Consider the following 20,500-nt stretch of genomic DNA (forward strand, 5'->3'; position numbering starts at 1 on the left):
TTATCTTTCTATAACTACCTCAGAGGATATTGGCTTCTGAGTTGTGCCATAAATTAAATGCCAATCTTTCTGACAGAAAACCTTATCACGTAAAACAGGCAAAGAAGGTCTTCGTAAATACGTTTCTTCATGTAAGAAAACAAATGTATCATGTGCTTTCTTTTCAGTTCAGTTAGGTGATAGCTTTAAGGTTTAACCTTCCAGATTGACAATACCACAAAAATAACCTCTAGTTCTTAAAGTAAACCTTTTGAGATCTGTTAGAGAATTTGAAGACTAAAAGTGATAGAAAACATGGTTAGTGAGTTTGTTACTCCAGTTTCTTGTGTGACATTCAGTACTTAAAAAAGAAACCTTAGTATTTCTGTTTATGTAATGTGGTTTCTTCAGATGAGGTCACTGGCCTCCTTGGCCTTCCAGGCTTGCTCTCCAATATTCCCTTCACTCTCCCTTCTTTGCTTATTCCACGGGCCCTCTACCCTTTTACTCTCACCATTAGCCCTCCTGACCTCCTTGCCACTCAGCTCCTGCAATTCCAATGTTCTCCATCTGCTCTTTACTATCCCCCATCTCTCCAATCCCTCAAACACACCCCACCTTGTTTTCTACTTTCTCAAAGAAAAGAGAATAGATCTAGCGGAGGGCTTTTAGCCCTGTAAGCTATATTGCTTGGTTGGGGAATGAGAGAAATTAGGGCCAGGCAAGCTGAGTACACAGGGAAAGAAATTAAAACTGCTGCCAATTCATCAAAAACTATTAATCAAGCACCTGTGTAACTAACAGTGTGCTAAACATTATAATTAGCTTTCAGTTCAAACAGGCTTCTGATATCACTGTCTTCATTAGTTAAGACAATTCTGGTCAGAACTCAAATTCTAAGAATTGCCTAATCAACTCACCTGGGGTCACTGGAACAATTAAAAGTGCCTGTTCGTATTCCAAATCTTGACACCTTTTTCACCATTTTCTCCCAGTGGATTTTACCAACCAAGGGACTTCTGTCATTTGCTATGACCTGTTCACCCAGAAAAAAAAAAAAGAAACTTTAATTACCTAAAATGAAGTCAAACCAACCACTTATTATCTATAATACATCTTCATCTTTTGCAAAAAAATTCTGTTCCCAGTTATATCATCATTGCAATTCTCATAGAAGGAACAACTGTCCTTCTATGAGAAAACACTGAATACAATGCACTAAGCTTCCACACTCGATGGCAGTTACATTGAGGGGGAATCAAAACCATATAAAAAAAGCTAGCCACATTCTCCACCCTGTAGGCCTATTCTCTAGAAATAAGTCACTCAGGAAGAAAATAGCCTTTGGAGGCATTTCTCTGCTCCAAAAATTTTAAACAATAATCCAAATAAAGTTTACTAGAAATTATCACATGTGGGTTCAATGAGTTCAAATTTCACCTTTTTAAAGTATAATTATAGAGCCAAGAGTCAAACATACGTTTTCTATTAACCTATGCTTTAACTAAACCAATACTACTACTTCTATGGCTTTTTCTTAACAATCATGAAAAGGTTCTAACATACAAAAAAAAATTACCATAATGAATTCTACACTCTTGAACTTCTACTTCAAATCTGCAAATAGCTTTCAAACACAATTAAGATTGGGAGAAGTAAAAGATTTTTTTAAAAAGAAGGAAAAAGGAAAAACTGTAAGTTAACCTTCAAAATCTGCCATGGCTTCTTAGCCTTTCTAATTGTTAACACGTTTTCCTTTTATTCCCTGATCTTTCTGCTTTGAATGAAGGCAGGACTTCAACAGACATACCAGTAAAAAACAAAATTATATGTTAAAAACAAAAACACAAAAACTAAATGGGAACTTAAAGGAAAGCCAAAATGTTTAAAGTCTTCACGAAACCATCTGTTTGATTTATTTTAAACCAAGGGTATATAGACAAAGTTTATTTTCACAAAGGCTATGTAACTGATGTTATCTAATTCAAAATTACAACACAATACTCTGGGGTCCTTTCTGGGAGGAAGGGCCATTTTCATGTTCACAAAGCCTCCAGGAAATGAAATCCCAGGTGTGTGTGAAATGAGTGCCAATATAAACCCCTGGGAGAGACAAGAGAAGTATAGCTACCTTATTGTGACCTCTCTGCTGGGAAACCTAACAAATTTCAAGAGCATTTGGTGTTGACAAGTGACTTGAAATTCACTTTATGTCCACTAACCCTTGCCATATACCATTGCTACTATCATCCCCACATCTATAGAGACTTACATGCTATACATAACATTTTGTAGTAACTGACGCTTCATAAATACACAAACACATACACAATTTAGAGCATTAAACAAATGGTTTTGATGTGGTTTTTGGTGAAAAGAGGCCTTATTGAGGGAGAAATGAGTTATTTATTCCAATACTCAGATGGTGGAGGTAACCAGGAAGAGGGCAATCTGAGGACATGAAAGCTCTTTCTGAGGAGGTTCAAGCCAGTTACGTTACCCACTGAGTCCCTAGCTCTCATTTTTCCATGGTCCAAAAGGGTTGGATATATTTTATCTGAATAATCAGGAAGAAAAAGCAGGGCAGGCATTTCTTTTCTTTTTCCTCCTACCACTCAAGAGTCAATATGGTAGTTCTTCTTTCCATCAAGTAACCAAGGAAATCTTGAACTTATTTTTCAGATTACTGAGAAGGTTTAAGAAGTCTCTGTGCAATCATACCACCATACTCCCTACTTTTTAAAAGAACTCTTAAAGAACTTTTCACTCCCATTTCCTGATCGAGGCTGCAAATAACCCAAACATTTCAGATCAGTTTATAATGACATTGCATCAAGGGGTAAATTAAGAGGTTGTTTTAATCAATGTAAGGTATGGCCCTAAGACTAGGGGCATCTTTCAGTGAATATCCTGACCACTTACAGGTATCTTTCAGACTTACATGAACTCCAATGCTAGGAAAGGAAGTAGGAATGAGAGGGGGTCGTTAGCAGGCACTGCTGGTTACAGCACAGACAACACAAGCTTGTGATCAGAGGTAGGAACATCCGAGCAGGTACAGGAAAATGTTTAACCCCAGGGCCTTATTTACTCAGCAAGAGTAAATGCTTTTGAAGTGTTTAATGATCCCTAACACAGAGAGGCACACAAAAATGAAAACTCCCCTAGGCATTCACTGCATGAAAGCATTTTATTTGACTCTGAAGTTATATTTACACAATTAGAAATTGCTCTGTTCAATGCCCTATATAGTTCTATTATTCAGCTTAAGGCTTAGCATAAATTAAATTTTGTAGAGGCTGAATTAAAACCACCACTAAAAATTTTAATATTTTCACAAAATAACCCAACTGGCTGAGTCACATGGCACAATCAAATACTCTAAGCCTATTACTACTGTGTCACGCCAGTAAGAGTTCCCAACTTACAGCTCATATCCAAAAGTATGCACGATGATTCTGAGTGGCACTCACAATGCTGGTCTTATTAAAAGCAGAGACATATTCCTCGGCAGTTCAGGAAAGATGTTGTGTTCTCTGTGGGGAATATTTTCAGAGACTAGAAAAAAAAACTAGATGAAAGTATAGCCCGAGTTCCAAGTCTGGAACAGAGTTGGCAGTATAAGCTGGAAGTGAAGGAATCTTTCCCTCCCCCTTCCCTGGGTATCTGCCTCTCTAACTGGCATCCCTACACTTGCTCACCATTGCATTTCCTGCAGCTAGTCTAGTGCCTAATTCATTTGGGTACTCATTAAATATTTATGTTGAACTAAACTATTTCATCTTTTTACAGCTTAATAACTTCATTCTTCTACTTCTGACTATACAAGTTCTCTAAAGCCACCAAGTTTTTGGAATCTGTTATAAGTCTCTTCTCTAGCAACCTATCATCTGGAATATTTTCTGGACAAACATTAGCATAAATAGTACTTGCTATGCAATTGCATATTAATGTTCTCAACTCCAGTCAGACATAAGGACTTTCAATTCAACGAATTTAAAAATATACTTTTTCCAGAAAAAAAAACTACCACAATTTTCCTAGGTTCCACTTCACTGTTGTTTAGGATCTCTCGAGATGCTAGCACCATCAAGGGCCATCTAACTCAGCTGAAAGATAATCATATACTAAGATTTTTACTGGTCTACACATTTTAGTAAACTAAACCATAAGCTATCTTAAGGCACAGACTATAGATTATTCATATTTGTGCCCTCAGTGCTAATCCCAGGGTTCAGCTGGCACACATTAGATTTCAATAAATATTTGTTAGATGGTTAGACAAATGGATGAAACCAGTGGTTTGCTGGTAGATGTTTAACAACTAGCTCTCCAAAAGAAAAAGGAACTTATTTCTATTACTTGCTGATTTTCTTGGTATAAATACTACTATATGGTGATTTCAAGTTACCAACGTGTTGTCTCTAAACATGGAGTTGGGAAGAGATGTTAACAATCACCCTTCATGAAGCAGTATGAGCTGACTCCAGCACACCAGGCATGGAACTGTGTTGGATAGTGTGTGACGCTAAGCGCCCATATTTTCTGATGTCGACCTTGCATAGTTCAGTTAAACTTACAAAGAAAAACTGGACCTCAGGTTATTGTCTATTCCCTTCCACATGTATTATACGTGTTACATTGGTAGAAGAAAAAAAACATATACTTCTGCCTAATTTTTAGAGGTGGGTTTTAATACTAATCAGAACATCTGCCATATAAATCTAGGCTAAATTAAATAACAAAACTCCATAGAACAGGAGTGCTGGGCTATGATATTTTCTGCATCTCTCAGTATTTCATTTTTTAAAAAAAATTTTATTTATTTATTTATCAGAGAAAGAGAGAGAGGGAGAGAGACAAAGCACAAGCAGGGGGAGCAGCAGCAGAGGGAGAAGCAGGCTCCCCCCTGAGCAAGGAGCCCAATGCGGGACTCGATCCCAGGACCCTAGGATCATGACCTGAAACGAAGGCAGATGCCTAACCAGCTGAGCCACCCACGTGTCCCCCAATATTTCATTATTAATGGGGAGTTTCTACTTTTAAAATCATAGACCAACTTAAATAACTATATGCAAATTGTATAAAATCATTAGAAGTGAGGACAAGTGATTGACAGAAACAAAATTCAATGGCATTTAATTATTTCTTTGGTACCCCCACTAGCTTTCTTTATGAGTAAACAGAAATAAAAGTTTTTCACCAGGAGAAAATAAACAATAAAATGGCCTGCCATGTATTTCATCTTTAGGGTAGTGTCAAGAAAGGAAGAAATAGGTTAGAATCTCCCTGGACAAAACTATTATCTAGAACAATGCTAAACAAGTTTTAAGACAGCTATTAACTCTTTTTAGCCAAACAGGAAATATAATAACATAATACTTCAGTAAATATTGACCCAAAGCTTTATTTTAAATCACATGATGCTTTTCACTGCTACCTCAATTCCAGTGATGTTAAATTCCTTATGATGGGGATAAAGCCAGTAGGGAACAAATATCACAGCCCTTCTTTGAACAAGGTCAAAAGGAGAAATATAAATGTTAAGATAAGGATGAACCCATAAAACCCATAGCATGCTACCTTTTCCATTTCAGAAGCCTAGCCATTGTTCCATCTGCCTCTCTAAGCATCTTCTGAAGAGAAAAAAAAAGTGTCTTCAATCTGTGATGCTCAAAAGATTGGGTGGTGATAAAACAAAGAATCCACAATACTAAAAGATAAATAACTGATGAGAGATATGAGCTAAGGTTAGGAACAAAGCAGGAAAACTTAAAATGTTAGAAAGAACAGTTAGAAAAAAAGAGGACTCAGTTGTTCCATGGGTTACACAGTATATTGATGATAAAGATGTCCCATATATGTTGCTGCCTGGAAAACTAAAATTAGTTCTTTTCACCTCATATTACAGAGAATACAGGATAGACGTGGAAAAGCTTGACATGAAAAGGAGCATCCTAATACTCTGGTTCAACGTAGGGATAATTCATGAGCATTAATACATCTTAAAACAATTAAGAAGAGAAAGATATAAAGGCCATTAACATGTATCATGCAGAAAATAAAAGCGTGAATTGCACAGAAGATAGAAAGAAGATAGAAATTATAAGAAATATAGGATGAATTAAATAAACTGTACAAATTCCATTTTTCTCATGTAGTATCATCATTCCACATGCAGTGTCACCAAAAAAGATAATCAACCTAGATTACCAATCCATTCCAGAAAAATAATGAGCTGACCACGTGATGGAATAGCTAAGTCATATATCCATTTATTAAAGTCACATTTTCCCTTAATATGTAAATCCAGACATCCTTTCAGTGACATGATTTATGAAGCCTACAGTGCTAATTATCAGTTATATGCCATCTAACTACATTTTTTTTCTCAATAAATACAAAAGAAAACCATAATTCATGGGAGTAAGGAATGGTATTAGAAAAAATGGGAGGAAAAGAAAGAACTCTGATGTGTTTAAATATTTCTTACACAGGATACCTAAAATAAAGGCAATCTGAAGAGGATTGAACTGGCTGGGATCTATGCATGATCAAAAATTTAAAAAAAAAAGACAGCAAACTGAAATTAGTCAGCTTCTTTTAAAATGAACAGAAAACAATGATAATTCAAAAACTAAGAACAGAATTTTTAAGTTATCCTTCACAAGAGATTGGATAAATATGACCTGAGCTGAAAGAATGACAAGCAACCGAGAGAATACTTATCTTGTTTCTAACAGCCATTTTCAATTTAAACACAAAAAACCAACAGCCCTCTTTTAAGGGCTTAAACCAATGTATGTGCTGATTAGCTTAGTTGATGACGTCAGAATGCCTGAAGACAGGGTTTCAATCTCAATCTTCTCAGTTTTCCTGCCAGAGATTGTTCTTCTAACCCACACCAGCCATCTGACAGATGTAAGTGGCTGGCCCCAAGGGACACAAGCCAGACAATGGTGATCAGTGCAAATCCTGGAGGGCACTGGAAAAATTAAATTTATGTCCTACTACCATTAACGCATGGAAAACCACACAAATACATTCCATTTTTCTTAGGAGTCATTCTTCAACTACTAATACCTTGTGAGGCTTAAAAAATATTTTCAGAGGAAAATAATTCAGTGATTAGAATTTATAATGCTAACATTCACTATCATTCATTATTTGTTCTTCATTTCATTCAAGTGTCCCCTTATCAGAATTTTTTGCCACTGTCTCCTTATTTTTCTTCTTAGCATTTTCCCTTAACTTGATGTTACATTAAATATTTACTTATTTATTGCATACCTCTCCCAACTGGAATGTGAGCTGCCTGAGAAAGCAAGGACTTAGCCTAGGGTAAGTTCCTGGTATAGCTCCAGGGCCTGGTGTACAACTAACTGCTAAATTAACTATTTGAATTTTGTCACCTATTAACAGAGTTTAATCCATGTTTGTCTTTATTATTATTTTTTAAAATTTTACTTATTTATTTGAGAAAGAGAGATCGAGAGCGAGCATGCGCATGAGCAGAGGAATGGGCAGAGGAGAGAGGGAGACTGTGAAGCAGGCTCCACGCTCGCATGAGAGGCTTGATCCCACAGCTTCACCACCATGACCTGAACCGAAACCAAGAGTCAGAGGCTTAACCGACTGAGCCACCCAGGTGCCCCCACAGTTATCTTTAATAGAACATTAAAGATCAGTGGGGGCGCCTGGGTGGCTCAGTCGGTTAAGCGTCTGTCTTTGGCTCAGGTCATGATCTCAGGATCCTGGGAACGAGCCCCACATCCAGCTCTCTGCTCAGCCATGAGTCTGCTTCTCCCTTTCCCCCTGCCCCGCCTCCCCTGCTTGTGCATGTACTCTCTCTCTCAAATAAATACATAAAACCTAAAAAAAAAAAAAAAAAAAAAAAAAGAACATTAAAGAACGGTAGATCATTTACAAGCCCAGAATATATGTTAATTAGTGAACCAGAATGTATTCATTGTCTATAGACAGAATCCTATATACCAAAAGAATATTTAGACTTTTGACAGGGCTTTTCCAAGTTTGGAGGGTGTTCAGCATCTATTTATTATTCTTCTCTGTGGGATCATTCAATGTATGGACAAACATTTAGAGAGAACACAGGTAAATGGGACAGGCTATTCAACTCAACCTCAGTAAATAAAACTAAAAATTATCAAAGCCAACAAGTCTTTCTTGATCAGACCATCAGATATAAATATCTGGGAAAGGAAATGGAATAACTATTTACTTATAAATTAAAGCTTTAGAGATGCTAGTTTATTTTTCAATACCAATTAATTCACAGAGAAATAAACTAGAATTTGATGGATAACGTATAGACTACACCCATAACCTCCCACATTCTCCCTCTGCTAAATTTAAAAATTACAGAATTAGATTATTTGGCAGGTAAAAGGTCAAACACAATAGGAAGACTGCATGTAAAGGAAAGTGATGAATAGCTAATGTAATCACCCGAAGAATTCCCAAATCTCAACTCTTGAAACTTTAGCTCTGTGGACCACAGTATTATTCCATCCTCTTTAGATGTATATGTTTTATTTGAGGCCAGGTACAACAGAAAATCTGCCTATCCATAATTATATTGCAAATCTATGACAGGACCAGATCTGCATCTAAGGTCTCTGAACTCCTAGCTGCTTCTACCATATTTTGACATCATTGTCCCCAGAAAGAAATATGAAGAAGAGATTTTGATTTTTATATCCTAAATCAAACTTAGCCGACCCCAGTGTGAAATGACAAGAGTACTGGATAAGGAATCTGGGGTCCTGGGATTTGATCCTGATTCAATAATCATAATTTTAGCCAAAATCATGCTGTTTAATTTACTTGATATTTTACTTTAAGTGATCTTATTTTTTTAAAAATTTAAATAACTGTAGCCTTCCCATAAATATTTATGAAATTACATGTTCAATATAATATTGACTTTTCTGATTTGTATTAAAATCCATAAATGATAATGTGTGTCCACTCATTTACCATGAGTAGTACATAAAGCACACTTTGTGAAGCATAAAGGACTATTTTTTAGGCCCTTCATAGCTCTACAACTCTAATATGCTAATTATATTTCACAGTTTTGATATCACAAGAGTTTGGGGTTTAAAATGATCATTCATCAATGTCATAGCAGAGTAATGAGCACTCCCCACCATTCCCCACAATATCTTGTCCTCTATAGTCACAAAGTTGGTTATTTCCCTAATAGAAGAATTTTCTTACTTTTACTTCAGGGTTCTTCCTTTAGATAAAAAAGTCATTTGGATCACTGAATTAAAAACTGGTTAACCAAAACCGAAACAGTGCACATCGCTCAACAAAAGGAATATACCCATGTGTTTCTTACTTTAATGAAGATCCAACAACTACAATGGATTTGTCAACTCTCTTTCTTCAAAGCTTCCTCTCCCCCTCTCTTCAATTTTCGTTGTCCTAGGTCTGCAAAACCTCTTTAAGAGGACACTGGAGCCTCCCTATGAGGACTGAGTTATGTTTAAGAAACATGACACGAGTACACAGAAGTGTCACCAGCTGGTGAATACTATTGTGGTAAAAATAATTCCACTTCTATCACTGTTCCTAATACCTGAACCAGCCAGATGCCATCTTTTGTGTCTTCTACAAGCTCATAGAAGTGCATTTCACCACTGAAATTGGTACTAGAAACAGATTCAGAGGCTTCTTCTTCCTTGAGTGCAGAATAGAGCTCACCCTCCATCAAGTCACCTGAAAAAAGGAAAAAAATACACTAGTAAGATTTCAAAATTCTACATTCCCCGGGGCACCTGGATGGCTCAGATGGTTAAGCGTCTGCCTTTGACTCAGGTCATGAGCTCCAGGTCAGTGGGGAGTCTGCTTCTCTCTCTCCCTCTGCCTCTCCCCCTGCTTGTGCTCTCTCTGCCTCTCTCTCAAATGAATAAAATCTTTAAAAAAAGAATCTACATTCCCAATTTCAATTATTAATTCCATTTTACACTGTTAAAAGTCATGTCACAGTACTTCCATTTCCGTCTATAGAAAAGTAGAACCTGAACGCACCCATTTAAGATTCACTCAGTAAGTATGTCATAAGAACCTACTATGCATCAGGCAAAAATGAACAGACAAAAATCCATCTTCTCATGGAGCTTATATTCTAGTGGGGTCATCACATAATTTGTTAGGAAATTAATTAATTTCCTGGTAAATCCAAAAAGCCATCACGGTGTTATTTAGTTTTGTGTATAACATGCCAAGCTTCAAATAATTTTTAAACAGTACAATTTATATACTTCTGGCTTACAAGATTTAAAAATGGGTTTACAGAATTTGCCATTACACCTGCTTAAAATAGCAATAGGGCTTAGAAGACTTGAAGATTAGATACAAAAGATTACCTATAAGAGAAAAACTCCACATTCATATTCAAATTTACAGCGTAAACTGAGAGCTTGCATCATCAAATAAAAAGTAAGCACTAATGTCAAATTATTTTAATTTTTGCCTTAAATGTGAAAACAAGCATGACAGCAGCAAAATCATTTACAATGAATATTTAAATTATAAAGTTAAATTGCTATACCAAGACTTCTCTGCTATAAAATGTGTGATCTGAGTCATATTTTCGTGGGCTGTGCGTATTCTTTAAATGATACGTGCATTCCTTGTACACCCGAAGTGACAAGTATTTTTAGGCCCAAAGGAAGCAACACTAAATAAAAGTCAAAAGAAAAAAGTGTTATTAATTTTTACCATGAGAAATGATTTGGCTTTGGCAGTTAAGATACTTCTAAACCTAGAAAATTCATTTATTAGAGATCTACTTTACTCCATTTCCCATCCCCCACCCCTGTGGTAGTAAACCAGTCAGTAACAAGGGGCAAGAAAAAAAATGGATTTTATGTTTTCTCTTAAAAAAAAAAAAAAAAAAAAAGCATCACATCTACAGAGGGTTCCCTCCTCTACCCCAGTAGTGAGATACATATTTGATAACCCTCAACCTGCAAATATGCAGTGCTAAAGTCCTCTGGAGTTAGTATTCTTGTCCATCTCACAACAATGGCTATAGGGTACTAAATAAGGAAAAAAAAAATGGCTTGTAAAAGACACAGCAGACCGATATATTTGAAGCAACAAAAAAGATAACCATCAGTTTCAACTGCTTCCTACAGCAACCCTGAATGTCTTTCTCAAGTTACAGTACATTCCCCTTCTAGGACACTTACCTAAACAAAGATATATTTTGTCCAGGGGTAAAAAAAAATTAACCATATTTCTTGTTCAATCCTACCCCCAAACCAACAGTCACTGACAATGTACTGCTTAAGATGTTAAATAAATATTCTCTTAGCACTATTTCCATTCTACTTCTCAATCCACTTAAGTTTATGCAGCTGTATCTGTGACTTCTAAAAGGAAAAAGAAAAGTTTATATCCAAGACATAAGGATTTTTTTAAAACGCTGACAAACATAAACTCTTCCAAAACAAAACGAAACAAGGTATGCATTCACAAAACATATTCACTTTATTTTCACCAAACTTAAAGTATGAAAAGCTAAGGTTGTACGGTTTACACTTTCTCTATATTTAAACACATGATTTAAAATTTAAATCTTAGCCCTAAATGCCTCTTTGATATTAAGTGTTCCAATATTTTCCCCTCCTGTTATTATGCTATGATTACTATCGTGACAAATACTGCTATCTACAGACATTTTGGGATTTTCCTTTTCTTATATCCCTACGAATTTCAACCGAAAAATAATGCTTTCCAGTTTGTCTGTAACCAGCTGACATTCCCTAATTTTAAAAAAGATTATTTCTTAGTAAACAACGCTAAGAAACCGCACTTAGATCTGTTATTTCAAAAACAAACAAACCTTAAAAAGACACAGCAACACCCGTACACATAATTCCAGCCCCCTTCTCAAAACTGGGATTCACTATTTTTTTTTTTGGATAGAAAACCTGGACAGCTCTCGAAGTAGTCTGCTTAACCCTTCCAGGTAACGTCTCATTCTGGAGGAACCACCAAGTACAAGGAAGTACAAGTCGCCCCCTCCACCGGGCGGAGGGGAGCCCAGGGGCGCCCGATACTCGCCTGACTTTTCCACCAGCTCCCGGACATCCTTCTTCTCGGGCAGCCCGGAATATCCCAGCCCCCGGCACTCCAGAATGGTCTTCAGCTTCTTGAAGCTCAGCGCCACCGGATCCACCAGCTGGGTGGCGAAGATGCCAGTTTCATACCACACAATGGCCTCAAAAAACCTGGCCAGGACGAACAGGACCAGAAAATAGAGGAGCAGGAAGAACAGCTTCAGCCACATCTTCCCCTGCGTCTTCTCTCTTCTCAGAGAGCTCGGAAGACGAAAAAGAGGGGCGCAGAGCGGGGGAGTGTGTGCCCTCACGCCCGGCGGGGCGCGGGCACTGTCCCAGCGTGGTCCGGCCTCGCCGCCCTCACTGTCGCGCCATCGCCGGCCGGGGGGCTGGGGGTTTGGCTATTTGTAAGGGGGTGAGGAAAAGACCAGGAGGGGCACAGGCGCAGAGCCTCGCGCGGGGCCTTCTAGTCAGGAGACGAGAAAAATAAAGGGAAAAAAACTAAAAAAAAAAAAACCATCAGTCAAACACCGTAAGGAGCGGGGCGCGGGAGGGCCCGCGGGGAGGAACAAAACGAGGGACGTTACCCGGGCGGGGGACACTGACCGAGGTGGTGGGTCGGCCTTCCAGCACCGTAATCTCAAGGGGGAGGGAGGAGGCCCCCCAAATCATTCGGATCCACAAAGGAAGCGGGGTCCTGGCGGGAGGCCGGGGCCGGAGAGGCGGCGAGCCCGGGAGGCGGTTGGGGCCGGCGGGCGGCGGCCGGTCAGGAGGGCGCGGCGCTCCGCCCGGCCAGGCCCCGGGCCCAGCGCGGGGAGGAGCGGCCGCCGCAGCGCCGCGCCCGGCGCCCAGGCCCCAGGCCCCGCGGGCCGCCCAGGCTCCGCGAGAGGCGCGGCGGGCACGGCGGCGGCGGCTCCAGGTTCTCTCAGGCCGGCGGGCGGCGCCTTTCAGGCGGGCGGGCACCGCGGCCCGGCCCGAGAGGGGGCGTCACGGTCTCTGCAGAGAGAAAATAGGGCGCGCGGGCCGACGGTCCTGAAGAAGAAAAGCAAAAATAGGCCCGAGACGGCTCCCTGGGCGGCCCCGGGGCGGCTTCCTGGCCACAGAGCGCCCGCCCCGCTCAGATGGGCGGCGCGGGTCTCGGCCGCCGTCCCCGACGCCCCCGCCACCTCGCGAGGCCGCGTCAGTAGCCTCGGGAGCAGAGAATCAGCTGGGGCCGCTGCCCGGGCCGAGACATAACAACTGACGTCGGCGGCGGGGCGGGGCCTTGGGCGGGGCCGGGGCGGGGCCACGATGGAGCGGCAGCCACGGTCGCGTCGGGGGGAAGTGGGTGAGGAGGGGGAAGAGGGAGGCTAAGCCAGGGGGCTGGAAAGCCGTGCGGGGCAGCAACTTTGGCTGGGCATCGTAACAGCTTCCAAAGTTGCCTCTCCAGTGTGTTCTCCGCTCTCTTTTCTTTTGCTCTGAAGATGTTCAGTACACGAGTTGGGCCAAGGGTTGGACTTTGGACTCTGTCGCTTTGTGTATTTTTCGTACAAATAGGGCAGTTAATGATCCTCCTAAAATCGGTAAAATGGATGTTTATGCTAGATCTTGGTGAATTGGAAAAATTTGGGCACTAACGTTTGAGGGCGTAGAAAACAATGATTATCCGTTTCTCAGTGAGAATGTAGTTTGTGCACTACGTGTATTGGGGGAGGTTTGGCCAAAACGGGAGTTAGAACTAGGCCCACTTGTCCCTCCTGTTATTTTTCCTCCCCCTCTTCAATGTTAGGGGTGTTAAAAGCCGGATATTGAGGCGGTGAGTTCCCAGGACAAAGGTTATTGACTGTTGATATGTCCCTGTGCAAAGTCTACATGTCTTGTCTTTTGTTACCCTCCCTGAATGTGGCCACTGCCAGCAAGAGGAACATATATAAAGTGAGTAATGTGGGTGATTATGCACCACTATCCAGTTCTGTGTTTAACCTCAGTGGAGCACTCTTTCTATCGAATTCTGTGCCAGTCTTGAGGGAGAAAGGGGTTGCATAATTAAACTGAGGAGGCTGGCTTCTACCAGCTCCCTTGATCAGGAAGGAAAAGACCCAGGAATTACAAGAGAAACGTTAGTCATTGTGCAAAGCTGTCAAATGTCCTGAACTGGGCGGGGCGGGAGGGGGGGGGGCGGTTAGGAAGAATGGAGGTGTGATCTTCCATCATGGAGCAAATGAGAAATGGAAAGCGAGGGAAAGCAATGGACCATGAGAATGTAGTCTCAGAATGGCACCCATTTAAAATGAAGCACACAAAGGCATTTCAGTGGCCAGCTAGTGGAGGAGGACTTAGGAGGGGATGGGCCCAGGGAGCAGAGAGGAAGAATCAGAGGAGGAGGTGTAGGAATGTACAACCAGCTTTAGGCCTCTGCTCCTATGTCTTAACTAGCTTCAGTGTGGCTTTGTTTCCATGGCTTGCAGATCAATGTGGGAGACTGTATTAAACAGTTCATTCTAACAAGGTTGTTTCTGAGATTTTGGAATACTTAGGCATGTCAAGGTGACCCTGTTACTGAACAATGTTGCTGTCCAAACCTTGACATATAAAGTGGACCCTCATCTCAAAGCAATGTACTCACTAATAAAGAGACACTGACCTCAAATCAAATAATATAAAAGAGGGACAGGTCCGGAAAGCTGGGCTGTGAGCTGAGGATGGAACCATCCAGGCTAGAGTTTCAAACTGGAAAAATACTAGAGTGTAGGAGGGACTCCAAAGAAGGAATTAACACTCTTTTGGCATTTCTTGTTTGTTTCAACTGCCTCCAATCTCAACCCCCCTTGCCTTGTTCCCTCCTGGTTAAGCTCTTAGAAAAGATAACAGTACTGATCAAAGAATGCACAAGGTTGGTGGGATACAGTGGTACAGGCATTTACATCCTTTATCAATAGGATGTACAACTTTTCAGAAGGGCAATTTATAATAGGAGTTAGAAGTCTCCCTAAAATTTATGCTTTTTGGCCCAGTAATCTCACTTCAGGGAAGTTATCCTGAGGAAATACTTGGACATGTGCACAGAGATGTGTGTGCAGAGTTTTGTTGTTGCTGTAAAAGAATAAGATAAAAAATAAAAAGAAATGAAAGAAGAAATAATTATTAATTATTAATAATAGGGAAAAAAAGAGAAAGAACAAGCAACCCAAATACCTAGCGACAGAAGATGAGTCAAATACAGTAATCTGAATGGTGAGCTACCAGGTAGCTGCTAAAAAGAACCACATAGACGAATGGCTGTAGACATGAAACTATATCCAAAATAGTGTTTGGGGGAGAAAAGCAGGTTCCTGAGAAGTTTGCATCATATCCTATTTTTTTGTGTTAGTATTAGACAAAGGTAGAGGTATATACACTGAAATGTAAATCACGTTCATTTTTAGGTGATGGGATTTAGATCGTTGAAATTTTTTAATTTTGTGTTTTATCTCTATTTCATTATTTTTTCCGAAATAATCATGCATTGTTTTTATAATTTTAAGATATGTTTTGAAAAATAAAACAACCACGAGGACTGCTTCCATGGTCTGGAGGTTTGCAGCAGGAATTCATCCTCTGGGACTCCAAGGGAGGGGTGGGCTGTCCTTCCATGAGGGTGATTTCAGCTTCCACGATGCCTAACTGGGCAGGCTAATTATAACTTCTGTTCAAACACCGGTCTGACAAAAGGATGTTTGAATTATTCATTGGTTTTCATAATCTGTTTCTCTAACAGCAAGGCCGTTAACCTGAGTTCTTGATTTTGCATCTCAGGTTCTATTTATTTGTGGAATGACTTAAATCCTTACCATCTGATATTGTGGCAAGAGCGTGGGAACCATCATTAGTGGGCCTGGTCCGGTGTCACCTAGTATCTACTAGCTGTATCACCTCATTAGAAAGTCACAAGATCTGTCTAAACCTCATTTTTATCGTCTGTAAAATGGGATAGTACGTGTACCCCATGAAGCAGTTGTAAGGATTAAATGAGGCAGTAAATGTAAAAAGTGCTTTGAAACAGACATTGCTTGTATGTACGTAGGCAGGTATTTTGCATTCATTACCTTATTCAAGCAATATTTATGAGCAAGTCACTGAGCTTTTTACTGAGAAATGTGCATGGATGAAGTCAAACAGGACCTTGTTGCCAGGTTATTTGAAATCTAGTAGGCGAAACTTTCCAAAATTGAGTATTTTTTAAAAATTAAAAAAAAGACGTAGGCCTCTTGTAGACCTAATAGCAGAAATACAAGAAAAATACAGATACAAGTTCTCTAAAACAATATAAAGTACAGACTCTATTTAGAAGTATGAATGAAAATATAGAAAAAAAATAGAAGATAGTTCCTGGCTTTAAGGGTTTCAATTCAATATATTTCATCATTTGTTTTCTTTTATAACTTTAACTTATTTTTTAAAAATTTTGTATTTGAGGGGCACCTGGGTGGCTCAATCGGTTAGGCATCTGCCTTTGGCTCAGATCATGATCCTGGAATCCCAGGATCAAGCCCCCGCATCAGGCTCCTGGCTCAGCAGGGAGTCAGCTTCTCCCTCTGCCCCTCACCTCTGCTCATGCTTTCTCTCTCTCTCAAATAAATACATAAAACCTTTAAAAAAATAATTTAAAAATTTTCGTATTTGAGTATAGTTGACACACTTACATTAGCTTCAGGTATTCAGTGTAGTAATTCAGCTTCTCTATACGTTATGCTGTGCTCAACGCCAAGTGTAGCTCCCATCTGTCACCATACAACACTATTATAATATCATTGACTATATTCCCTGGTGCTGTGCCTTTTATTCTTGTGACTCCATTCCATAACTGGAAGCCTGCTTGTATTTAATTTAAAATGAAGAATTAATTTTAGAGGAGAAAAAAATCAAAGTCTTTGGCTGAGCTGGATGAAATATGGTTATTTTATTTAGGATCCAAAAACTTCTCTCTTTTTATTTTATTTTTATCAAAGTATTACCTATACATAGTTTAAAAAGCCAAAGAACAACAACAAGAAAGTCAAAGAACCCTTCAAGTCTTCATCCACATAGAACAATTTTGAAAGTGAAAGGGACAATGGTAATAAAATTATGCCAGACTATCCCAACAAACCCTGTTTATGAAAAACACATCCTCTGCTTCTCCCTACCCACTCTGACAAAACTACCATTTCTCAGAGAAAACTACCTTTAATTCTTTGAAGCATTTTTCTCATGTTTTCTTTATATTTCCAAATTAGAAGTTTCTACTACCTTTCTCAATCTTTTCATTATCTATTGATTTCTTACTATGGAAAATGAGGAATGATCTCTTTTATGCCCTCCACTCACACACCATTTCCCTCCCTCATTCCCAAAGTGATTGTATTCTATATTCATTTTTATATTAATGTGACCACATAAATCTTGTTGATGGCTGAACCACATCATTTATATTTCCTTTCTTGTGCAATAGTTCATTTTCCCTGGAGTTAATAATTAATTCAGATTTTGGTTTGTTCTATCTTCGATGGCCCTGTCCATTTATTCATTCCCAAATTCTCTGTCTGAACTATAAAACTACTCAAATGGTTAATTTATCAATTCCATATTTTACTGGAAATAAATCCTCTGTCTGGGTCCTCCTGCTCCAGGCTAGACTGGCTCCTCTCCAGACTACGATGTGGCTTCATCCCAGGACTTCCTTTCACAAACCCTCTACGTTGGGTTCTATTTTCTTGATCCCATGGTTGCATGTTTATTCTTTCACTTCCTTGTTTGCATGGAACACATCTCATCCTGCAGTGACTTATTAAAAAAGTGGACATTGAGATAAACTTCGGAGACCTGACACATCTAAAAATTCCTTTACTTTAGCCTCATTCTTTTCTTTTTTCAAACTTAGAGAAGACTTGCAAGAAATTACCAAAACCTCTTTATACCCTTCACCAATTCACCAATTAATGTTTTTGCCATGTTTGCTTTACATGTCTTTTCTCTATAGTGTATATACATTTTTTTTTCTTGAGCCATTTAAGAGTTAGTTAAGGTTACCCTTCATGTTTAAATGATAGTTTGGCCAACTATAGAATTCTAAATTGGAAATCCCTTCCCCTCAGAATTTTGAAGGCATTGATCTAGTACCTTCTGGCTTCTGTTGTGACTTGTTTTTTCTCTCCGTAAGCTCTCAACTCTTCTTTTCATCCTTGTTATTCTGAACTTTTATGATAATGTGCCTGAGTGCAAGTCTCCTCTCCTTCATTGCGTTGAGTGCACAGTGGGCCCTTTTAATATGGCAACTCGTTACTTCCAGTTCTGGGAGATTCTTCGATAATTTCCTTTGTCTGTTTCTCACTTTTCTGGAACTCCTGTTAATGAGATGTTGAAACTCCTACATTGATCCTATAATTTTATTCTCTTCTTTCTCCAGTTTTCCTCTTTTTGCCTTTTGTTCTACTTTCTGGGAGTTTTTTTCAACTTCATTTTTCACCCCTTCTACTGAATTCTTAATTTTGTCTATCCTATTTTTAATTTTCAAAAGTTCTCTCTTGTCACAGGGATGTGCCTTTTCTGTAACACTCTGTTCTCTTTTTTCTATGCATGAAATACATTCTCATATCTCTCTGAAGATATTAATTAATAGTAATTTTCTCCCTAAGTTTTCTTTTGCTCTTTGCATGCTTCTTAGACCTTCACTCTGTTTATTTGGACTTCATCTTTCACCTTAGAGGCTGTCTTTAATTACTTGGTGATCCCTGGCTCTCTCCTTGTTCATAGGTTCATAAATGTGAGGTACTGAAAAGTTCTCTGAGAGTGAGTGGCGCTCACTGAAGGGTCAATGGTCAATACACAGCCATTTCACTAGGAGGTATATATAAGTTTTTCTCCTTAGATGTTTGCTTTCTTCAGAGAGGAATCCTGCCTGGAAAATTCCGATATGGTTATCAGCATCCTGGGACTGAGTGGGAGAAGGAAGCTGGTAATATCAAGTGTCAGACATTAGGGTTCCTCATCTCCCTCACATAACCATGCCAGGAATTTCTAAGACCAGAACCTATCTGTTCGTTTCAGAGGACAAACCTCCCATCTTCCTCCGGGATCAGAGAGGGGCAAGTGCTTGGCTGTACCGGCTCAAACTCTACCTCATGAAATTTTTCAGAAATCCTCCAGTGTTCAGCTCCACCCACCACCTTGGGCTTCCAAAGTGTCATCCTTCCAATTTCTGAACCTTTCCTGGATTCCATGGCACCAAGTGTTTAGTGTAGTAGAGGTAGTGACACAGGTCCCCCACACCATGGCCTCTGACCAACAGTCTAGACAGAGAAGAGCTTTTAGCCTTTCTTGCAGTTAGGTTGGGTAAGTGACTGAATTGAGTCCATGAGGAGGCAAGTAGTGATGTATACCTCTTTCAAGCCTGGCCCTCATAAACAGCCTCCAGCCCTCTCCAGATTAGGTAGCCAGGGAGAGGGGTGACCGAGAGAACAGCCCTGAGACCTTTGTATCATAGTAGGCCCGGGAGCCCCTCGTATTTGTTCTTATCTTCAGTTTCTATTTTTGTCTATACATCTCTAAATTTAAGACATGATCAGTTCCACTGAGCCAGAGGAGCAAGAGTGGGGCTTGCAAGAACCTCAGAAGGGTAGACAGGGAGTATAGGAAAACGGATGCCAACATTAACCAGTTTACCTTCTGGTGAGGACAAGGAGAGTGGCCTATGAAAAAGAAATAACCCCATTTTCTTTGCTTTGATCTTTAACCCCATTATGAAAAACACATTTTGGTAAAAAAAAAAAGGGGGGGTGGTAAAAATGACTAGCAATGGTTAAAAAAAAAAAAGGCTAGAACAATAGCTAAACTGTGGAAGAAGCCAAGATGCCCTTCAACAGACGAATGGATAAAGAAGATGTGGTCCATATGTACAATGGAATATTACTCAGCTATCAGAAAGAACGATTACCCAACATTTGCAGCAGCATGGACAGGACTGGAGGAGATTATGCTAAGTGAAATAAGTCAAGCAGAGAAAGAGAATTATCAGATGGTTTCACTCATTTGTGGAACATAAGAAATAGCAGGGAGATCAGTAGGAGAAGGAAGGGAAGAATGAAGAGGGGTAAACAGAAGAGGGAATGAACCATGAGAGACTATGGACTCTGGGAAACAAACTGAGGGTTTCAGAGGCGAGGGGGTGGGGGGATGGGTTAGCCTGGTGATGGGTATTAAGGAGGGCACGTATTGCATGGAGCACTGGGTGTTATACGCAATGAATCATGGAACACCACATCAAAAACTAATGATGTACTGTATGGTGACTAACATAACATAAAAAAAATTTTTTTTTTTAAAGGCTAGAAATCTAAGTCCTATGTAGGTAGGTTAGGTGTTTATCGTCTTATGTCTGGTTGATACACCCTGCTAAGCACAGATTCAAGGCAGGTAAGGGAACCATT

General features: G+C 39.7%; 1 protein-coding gene across 4 annotated transcripts in view; it reads right to left on the reverse strand.

The window, feature by feature from the left end:
- The window catches only part of RNF103 (ring finger protein 103), an 88,577-nt gene extending 75,279 nt beyond the window's left edge, over positions 1-13,298 (reverse strand). Inside the window, exons 1-4 of one of the 4 annotated variants that reach the window (XM_045808872.2) lie at positions 12,684-13,297; positions 12,082-12,248; positions 9,587-9,726; positions 900-1,015 (exon numbers count right to left, since the gene is read on the reverse strand). In XM_045808872.2, the coding sequence (XP_045664828.1) occupies positions 900-1,015; positions 9,587-9,718 (248 nt within the window). In that variant the 5' untranslated portion in view covers positions 9,719-9,726; positions 12,082-12,248; positions 12,684-13,297. The other 3 variants (XM_045808871.2, XM_045808874.2, XM_087863649.1) reach the window with 3 other exon arrangements.
- Between the last annotated feature and the right edge of the window lie 7,202 nt (positions 13,299-20,500).

The sequence above is a fragment of the Ursus americanus genome, chromosome 7, assembly GCF_024610735.1.
Source record: "Ursus americanus isolate L20-20 chromosome 7, mUrsAme1.1.p, whole genome shotgun sequence".
Taxonomy (NCBI): Eukaryota; Metazoa; Chordata; class Mammalia; order Carnivora; family Ursidae; genus Ursus; species Ursus americanus.